The 9,407-nt window shown below is 37.6% G+C and overlaps 1 protein-coding gene across 1 annotated transcript in view; it reads left to right on the top strand.

Moving 5' to 3' along the window:
• The window catches only part of LOC143859583 (putative aspartyl aminopeptidase), a 56,170-nt gene extending 46,763 nt beyond the window's left edge, over positions 1-9,407 (top strand). The window contains exons 8-11 of the mRNA XM_077370237.1: positions 6,616-6,792; positions 7,635-7,709; positions 7,802-7,942; positions 8,976-9,407. Coding sequence (XP_077226352.1) covers positions 6,616-6,792; positions 7,635-7,709; positions 7,802-7,942; positions 8,976-9,197 — 615 coding nt within the window. The 3' untranslated portion in view covers positions 9,198-9,407. The remainder of the gene's footprint in view (positions 1-6,615; positions 6,793-7,634; positions 7,710-7,801; positions 7,943-8,975) is intronic.

Genomic DNA, 9,407 nt, shown 5'->3' on the forward strand with positions numbered 1-9,407 from the left:
ACATTTTAGGCTATTCCCTAAGGTTTAGGACACCCTTTGTGTCTCGAAAGAACGTCATATATCTCGAGTAATTGTGAAGTGATTTAGAAAAGCTCCTATAATGTAGGAGTCCTTACATCTTAGGACATGGCTGGTGTGAAAGATTCCTACCCTACATAAAGACACCTTGTTCTTAGGATGGCCCTAATGTTCTAGGACCCCCTGAGTCATCCCCATACCTTGTTCCTCCCATTTCCTATTTTTCCTCTCCTATCGTGGCCCTACCTCCTTATTTTTCTCCTGCCCGCACTCGTATTGGATAAGAGATTACCGATGATCGGCAAGTTGAGATCACTTTGGACTGTGGTTCTATGAACTAACGGCCGAGATCGTCTTATCTCAACCCGATGGTCAAGATGGGAGTGTTCGGATCGTTAATCACTTAAGAGTACAACGGCTTAGATTACCTGCGAAATCGATGGCTCTCATTAAAGATTGAGCATTTGTGATTGAGATGGTATTTTCCTTGGAATTCTTATTCCAGGAAAACATTTCCCTCATTACTTTACTTTCCTTGGATTTGTTTCTCCGAGAAATCATTGTCGAGGAAAAGTGATTTCCATCTTTGAGTACCACACGGTATAATCTCGTCTCGCCCATTCCCTCTCTATCTCTCTCTAAACTCTCTCTCTCTCATCTTAACTCTCTCCCCCCATTTATTTGTCATTTAGTGAGCCTACTTTAAAGGGATATAGTTTTATTTCTTTTAACTAAGGGGGTGGATCATCAAATGGATGGTGGAGATCATCTTATTTTGGTCTAAGTATGAATTACAAGGTGATGTGCATTTAATTTGTCAAATCAAGGGTTCGGATTATCCGATGAAAATGGTATATGGATTACAAATCGATTTATTTTATATGGTCCATTAAATCGACGGTTGAATCATTATTAGGGGCTGATTTGGAGGTAATATCTACATGCATTATGTAGCCTGTCATTTGAATGGTTGAGATCGTTTCAAAAGGTGGTTGGGGTATACTTGGTATTATGAATTAATAACTACTCGTACACCTGTAAATTTAGTAAGGAGCTAATTTTTCACTTTTCACCTAAAAAAGTGGCGCCAACTCCATAAATTGTGGCCAACACTCCCTTGAATCCCTCATCCAATCGGATTTCTCCCCCAATCGGTTTTTACATATTTATTTCCCATGGGACTCTCATCTTTCCAATCGGTTTTTACTAGACCTGGCAAACGGGTGGGTCGGGCAGGGTCAACCCGCGGGTGATGCGGGTGCGGGTCACACGGGTCGGGTCAGGAGATGACCCGCATTTTTGCGGGTCAGAATTTTGGTGACCCGCGCGGCCCGCGGGTGGGCCGGGTCAACCCGCGGGTCACCCGCAAATTCAAACCGTTGTTTATTCTGGAAAATGTTATCACTGGTTGTTGTACATTGACAATGGCATATTTGATATTTCGTTGTTCTGACGAGAAATCATTTCTCAACGTTGTGTACTTATGTTGCTTTTCAGAGAAATCACCACAACCGTTGATGGTTTGTGATCGAATGCCTAAAATGCCAAGTCATCGATCCATGCCTAAAATTAGTCATGTCATCAATCCATTTGCACTCAAAACCCTAAAAATAAGCCAAGTAAAGCTGAGAAGAAACCCGGCCATGGAGGAGCCTAAAATACGCGATCGATAATCATCTTTTCCTCCATGGGCACCGAGAAGAAACCCATCCGGAGAAGAAGCTAAAGGCGGAGAAGAAGTCCAAAGGCGGATTAAGAAGCGGTGGAGCCACCGGAGATAAGATAAGTAGAAGAACGTGGTGTGAAAAAGGGGATCTAAAGATTTGCTAGCGTCCTCTTTTCCTCCTCAAAATGTCTTCTGCGAAGGACGCTAGCAAATCCCACTACGAGCGCGTGCCCGCGGGTTGACCCGACCCGTGTTTTTGCGGGTTGGGTCACTCGCGGGTTAGTTTTGACGGGTCACTAAAACTCAGACCCGTGCCCGCAAATTTGCGGGTGGGTGGGGTCGACCCGCGGGCACGGGTCGCTTTTGCCAGGTCTAGTTTTTACATGTTTTATTCCAATGGGATTCCCATCATCTCAAGGTTTCATCTCATTCGTTGGATTAAAAGATGTTCTAGAAGCAACCAAGGAGTATTCAATATAAACTCTTCCTTAGAGTTGGAGAATTCGTCCACTATCTATAGTGAGACCATTAAATGATGTGGCATCCTTATCCCTCTTTAAATTAGTTTTAATCAAACTAATGAGAACCGTTAGATCGAAAAAGATAAGAGCAATTAAGTGATTGTGCTAATCTATGATAATCATGCAAAAGAGGGAGAGCTAAAAAAACATTTCCCATCTCTTTCTAAGTCAGATTCGATCATCTCCTTATTGGTGGGTCCATCACAATTATTCATCTCCACCGTTGAGAAGAGTCCTATTTGAATTTTGAGCTTATCCCTTCCCAAAGGAATAGGATGGCTACAATGTATAAATAAGTGGCCATCCTAACCCATTGAAAAACACACAATTTCGTCCAACTCTCTCCCCTTCTTGAAAATTCGTCCAGCTCTTCCTCTCCAAAAAAAATTCGTCCAACCCTCTCTTGTGGAGAATTTGGCCATAACACTTTGGATTAGCGATCAAAGGTTGGTACCCTAACTCTTTTAGAATAAGAACTAGAAGCATGCCTATGGTTAAGATTTTGAGATTTTGTATGTAACCATCAAGCATATGAATGAATTTTTTTGCGAAATTTCAGTATATTATGGAAGGAACTAATATATGGTATTATCTATATTTTGGCTGAAGGAAAATTATTTTTGCTAATTCAAGTTGATTTTAATAAATTGATGGTTGAAACCCACTTTTCAAAGCAAGTATTGTAAAACTCAAAGTTTTTCCGAATTTTTCGATTCCTAAGTCAAATTCACATTAAAAAAAAGGACCGGAAATCGAAATTTCCAGCAAGGTTTGACACGTTTGGTTAGCTTTGTAATCCTTCGAAAATTGCCCAGAAAAGGGTATTTTCCCGAAAGATTAAATCCAAAGTATGTCAAAACACGTCCAAAATTGCTGAAAATTTGTTTATAGTAGTTTTCTAAGGTATTAAGGCCACACATAAATTTTCAAGAATTTTCGGCGTAATTTGGTATTTTTATAAATTACTTGAGAATTGTTTTAATTACTAAAAATAGCAAAAGACCTTGAAAATTTCCAAAACTTTTCAGGAATTAATTTCTTATATATCTTAGTAGACTTGTGTTTTGGAATTTAGAAAAATCAGTTGTTTTCATAGATTTATAGTCAAAACATTGATTTGCTCATGGTGATGAATTTCGATATTAAAACCAACAATTTTTTATATTTTTCTCTTGGAATGGGATTAATAATGTTATTAGAATGTTCCAGTAAAATTTGGTTGATTTTAGAGGTGTTTTGGAACCTATTATTCATTAATATCGGTAAATTGATAGAGAAAATAACTGATTTTTAACTCAAAGTAAAGATTCTGTTGAAAACAAAATTTTCTAAGGCTGAAATTTGGTAATAAGATATAGTGGTCCTTCCTTCACATACCTTTTCATAATTTTTGGATACGGTTAGATAATTGTAGTGATTTTCTTTTCAAATTAGCCTAATCTGTAAAAAATAGTAACACAGTAAAAATGCCTGAAATTTCTACTGTAATTTCTTACTGTTATGAGCACATCCAGTACCGTTTTGGACTGAATTGGGCTATATTTGCCATAAGTTGCTTTGGAACATTGATAAATTGCCTAAATTGATAAAAATCAATAAAAATTAACCAAAATTCATAAAATCCTGAAAAATTCCAGAACATCAAAATTTTCCAGAAGCATCATAATCCTTAAGTTAAAAATCCCTAAAAATCACTAAGAGTCTTCACAACTTGTCGTTTTGGTCAAAATCATAGCCTAATTGAATTTACCCTTAGAGCCTTAGAATGCCCTGATTTCTAGGTAATAGGGACCCCTAAAAGATGGAAATTACCAACTTAATAAATTGGGTTGGTCAAACTCAAGGTCAGATCACTCCTGGAACTGTTGGATCATGGTTCCACCCCGTAGGAGCCTTTAGAGCCCCCTTTAGGAACACTTAGGTCACGTCGAATTTTAGGTCTTAGGGAGTCCTAGAGTTAGGAGTCTGGTAAGTAACATCACAGCTGGTTGCTATTGTTAGTAACTAAGCTTTAGATTATGTTTCACATAGTTAACCCTCTTTCCCTATAGGACATGCCTTGTTAACTTAGGATGTAGGGCCCACCTTCATTTGTTTAGGGAGTGTGTTGTATTTAGATAGAATTATATAGCATCTTAGATGGAGTCCTAAGATAATAAAACTTAATCAACTTGAATTAATTAATCTTTCATAAACTGTTGAAACAGTTAAGTCCAGTCTTGATCGGTGTCCTAGATGAGTTAGGCATATGTAGCTTAGTTTAGGTCACCGAACTACGTCGACTTTGATCCCAGTGAGGATTGGGTATGTAGGCAACTTAGATGGCATTCCAAGCTCAAGTCGACCCTACACACATTCCAGTAGGGTTTTAGGGTTGTATTTTATTTATTTCTTGTTCATTTTCAAACCCTAAATTAACTAATTTAAATCACTTAGGATTTCCCCCAAATTAGATCTTAGGAGAACTTTCACATAGATTGAACCAATCCAAATAAAAAAGATCAAATGATGCATCTAGGAATCACATCGAAATTAGATCACTTAGGGTGCATGTCCAGTAGATTACATTGAGAGAGTTTAAATGATCATTTTAAAAGAAATTCGAGAAAGTTAACCTTTGGAATTGAAGACTGGATTACTGGGAGAGAATGGTGCCTAACACCTTCCATTCTCGTAATCATGTAACAGATCTAGACTTCTGGGATCGCAGATCATTGCAGTGTCACTTATGGGTCATAGTTCCCTTACCTAGGTGGCGACTCTGGTCATTCTCTTTTGTGTGAAATTCAGATTTCTTTAGTGATCCTAAGTTCACGGAAAAGATGATTCATATCAATAATCAAAAGCACACGCCGCTCGCGTGGGTACGAGAGACCAAGAAAGAGGCGGGTCGCGCCCCTCTTGCGGGATCGAGTCCCACAGAATGACTTGGATCTTTGGCTCTGATACCAAATTTGATGTAGGATAGGGAAGAGAAATAGAAGAAAAGAAGAAGAAGAGACTAGAAGGAGAAGAAAAGAAGAAGAAGAGAATAGAAGGAAAAGAATAGAAGACGAGTAAGGGAAGAAGGGTAGGGGAAGAAGAGAATAGAAGAAGAATAGGGGAAGAAATACAAGAAATTAAGAGAGAAGAGAAGAGGAACATGGGAAGGAGAAGAAAACTGTAGAGGGGAGAAGCCAATCAATCTTTATTCATCAAAAGTTTACAATAAAGTTGTAAAGAGGCCTATAAATAGGCAATTAACAACCTAAAAGATAGAAGCCTACTAAAATAAGAATTTCTAAACGACTAAACTCCCTAATTCTAAATAATATGAAAAATAAAAGCCTAAAAACTAATAACATGGAAATAAAAATACTAGAAACTAAATAATACGGAAATAAATCCTAATATCTGCATCAGTATTGATCAGGGAACGATGAGCCAAAGTAGGAAAAAAGTGTGACACACATTCTGCTTCCATATTAAATGTTAAATCTCGCATTATTATGCTGACTTTCTGGCTCTAGTTGTGAGACACACATGGACTTCTTGCATGGGATCAGCTTAATCCGTGAAAACGGGTTGTGGGAGACCAATACAAGCATCGTGCTGCTAGACGAAGCGGAATGAAGCACCCTAGGTGGCTAGAGTCTGGTAGCCAAGAGTATGATTAGCTGTAGCTGGCGCTTTGACCCGAATAACATGGGGCACATGGAATCCTGTGTGGATCAGCAAGGAAGTGCATTGTGACAAGTGTCTTTCACATTTCACGTGACTTGCTAGTTTGGTGTGTCCATTAAGCTGTTACTTGCCACCCTTTCAGTACTTAGATGACTTGAATTTACAGTTCCAACACTGTTGCATCAGTACGGGTACGAGTGTTGAGTGTCGGATTCAGCAAACCTGGAAAAGAAAGATGTGTGGATTCGCCAAAATATTTAATCAATTATTATAGTTTTAAGTTTTTTACATAATAACATGATTTTAACCAGTAATATATTGAAAATTTAAATAGGTTAAGCAAATATCATGTTTTATTTCTATATAAATGCTTACTATTAGGATTGATAGAGCTCAAAACATGCTGTAATTGTAAATTTGTGTTAGTAGCATTCGGGAAAAAAGGGTAAAAGAGACTTAAAAGTGTCGCACGGAATCCTGAAGTATTGGAATCCGAGATGGGTCCGACATTCACAAGAATCTTTGTAATATAGAGTTCCAGAAGTCATTTCTCAGTATTTTTTATCTCATCATTTGGATTAATCTTATTTCACTATGACCATCTCAGATGACAAAAAACCATTTTCTACGCCTTTTACTGTTGTATAACTTGGATCATTATTGTCTGTGTAAGAAAAGAGACGATTGTTTTGGCCTATCAGTTATTAGTAATGTATGATTTATGCCATAACTTGAATTTAATTTCAGGCATTCATAGACTCAACATCTTCCGAAAGTTGTCTTGATAATGAGACTGGTGTAAGGATGGTGGCATTGTTTGATCACGAGGAAGTGGGATCTAATTCAGCGCAAGGAGCTGGTTCTCCTGCCATGTTAGATGCTTTATCAAGAATAACAGACTTCTTCAGCCCTTCAGATTCCAAGGTAGTATTTGTTCTCTTCTCTATATCTGCATTGTATCTAATTTTGCCAGTTTACTATTAGTGATACTATTTTTTTTTCTTTTATTTAGCTGGTTATGTGCTTTCATTAATTCAATAAATTCCCTCCATAACCTACCAAGAAAAAATATCCATTCTCTATGGTGCTTGCTTTGAAAGCTTAATCAATCTGCATTAAATAGCAAACAAAAAGGTCACCAACTGACAGTGACCAGTTCATGTCTAATAGACCAGAGTCATCAGACATCCTCACAAATATGTTTATATTTCATTTACTATCAGTCTAGATTTTAAAACTTGAAAATTCCCTTGGAATCACTCATCTTTCAACCTTTTTTTTTTCTCTTTGACTAGGTAGTCGCATTGAGAGTTGAGTACTTGATCGAGTTTTTTCAGGTTTTGAAAAATTTGTTCACCCTGTGCCCTTTTGAAAAGAAAAGAAAAAATCTGGTTACCCCAATTAAACATGAGTCACTGTCAAATCAAGTCAATAAGTTCGCCAAATACTTGATTGAGTTATTAAAACTGCCACTTCTGCTTATGGATTCATGCATGCAATTACTTGCGCAATGTCTCTACTTTTGTTTTTCACATGGATATCATTAAGGTTGGGCACGATTTGAGTGTTCTACTTTTTTGTTTACTGTTTGTTGAATTGGAATTTTTTTTATCAGAATATTGGAAACCTTATTGAATAGCAAAAAGATGGACTACAACTTCAAGACCAGGATGGTCTCAAAAAAAAAATACTCGAAAGCGTTTGTTGAGTTGATGTTATAATCCTCGTTCATACAATTATTTTGCTTTGCATTTACTGCTTTTCAGCTGCTTGAGAAAGCAATACAGAGGAGCTTCCTTGTGTCTGCTGACATGGCACATGCCTTGCACCCTAATTACATGGTAGGTGATGCCCTTATTTTTCTAATTTCAAAGATGAAATGCTTGCCTAGTAATAGTATGCTAGTCTCCTAACGCGCCTTCCCCCATATAAGGACAAACATGAAGAAAATCATCAACCAAAATTGCATGGAGGCCTTGTTGTCAAACACAATGCCAATCAACGGTATGCCACCAACGCAGTCACCTCATTCATATTTCGGGAGATTGCAAAGAGGCACAACCTTCCTATTCAGGTCAGTTTTCCGATGGTCACTCGATAATGTGGGCATTGATTTTAATAGATATGATAGGTTGTATTATGTCTTAGCAGGTAAAAAAAAAGGTTGTATTATGTCTGTATTTAGTACTAGTAACTTTTTCCCATTTTTTAGTGGTTGCAAGATTTGGATTCAAATTTTGGATTCCAACATGGGCATGAGGTGTTAAACACCCAATCCCAGGAGGACATGCTGACATGGACATGCATTTTATATGATGATTTTAAAAGATATACTGTATATATATGCATTATAAAAAGAAGAATATGTCTTGATGGGTATAAAGATATCAGGAGCCCCTTCCTTGTACATAACGATTGATGACTCAAGATGTGTTCATTGCCCATCACCATGTACACATGGCTGCATTATTGTATTATTGTATTATTGAATGAATCAGTTCGTCCAAATTGTGGATCCTACAATGAAGGGCTGGTTCAAAATCTGCTCATTGATTGATCCTAACCATGACAACAGTGGGCTTTTCTTCTTTGAATATGGATTGGTAAACTATTTTCGTTTAATGGGACATTTAAAAGCCCCTCCAGATAGGTTAGAATTATCCAATGGCTGTGATTTTGTACAGTGGCCCTTCCATGGTAGCGCCCATCATATGGATGGTGGGGATCATTTGACTGTACAGCCATGCTTATAGTGGTGATGGGTATGATGTAGCCAGGCCCTGCTCACATTAAAACTATAGCAAGAAGCAAAAATAAAAAAGGTTATATGAAAAAGTGTGCCTTTTTTTTAACCAATAGCAATGACCATATGTCCAAGTGTATTTATTACACTACAAGGGAGTTTCCAGGGGAAGAAAAGGGGGAGAAAATATCATTTCCCTTTGAAGTTTTGAACGAAACAACAAGGTAAATGATATATTGAACCCCCGCCCTTTCTACGCCGGGCCACTCTCTTGTAGTGTAAAAAGAGTATCCTGTAACATCTTGTACATGAGTTGAAGTCAAATTACTATGTTTTATTTATTTTTTATTTTTTATTTTTGCAGGATTTTGTGGTTCGCAATGACATGCCTTGTGGTTCGACCATCGGTCCCATACTAGCAAGCGGAACCGGAATCCGCACCGTAGATGTGGGTGCCCCACAATTGTCAATGCACAGCATAAGGGAAATGTGCGCCGTGGATGATGTAAGGCATTCTTATGAGCATTTTAAGGCCTATTACGAAGAATTCTCTCAGCTTGATGCCAAGATTACTGTCGATTTTTAAGTCCTCCACCCCATTTGTAAGGCCACCAAACGGTTAGTTTGTATTTGTTATAGACTCGGCCATAAATATTTTAAGGTCTGCTTGGAGACTCTTTAGATTTGGTTGATGGGATCCATTGTATGGTGGGACACCCAATACTACTATACTTGTCCTCTTGACTTTTCTTAAATTATATATTTTTTAAGAAAAAATAAAAATAGTATCATGAAA

The sequence above is a fragment of the Tasmannia lanceolata genome, unplaced genomic scaffold (genome assembly GCF_043159265.1).
Source record: "Tasmannia lanceolata isolate RefF3 unplaced genomic scaffold, GAP_Taslan_0.1 ptg000034l, whole genome shotgun sequence".
In the NCBI taxonomy this organism is placed as follows: Eukaryota; Viridiplantae; Streptophyta; class Magnoliopsida; order Canellales; family Winteraceae; genus Tasmannia; species Tasmannia lanceolata.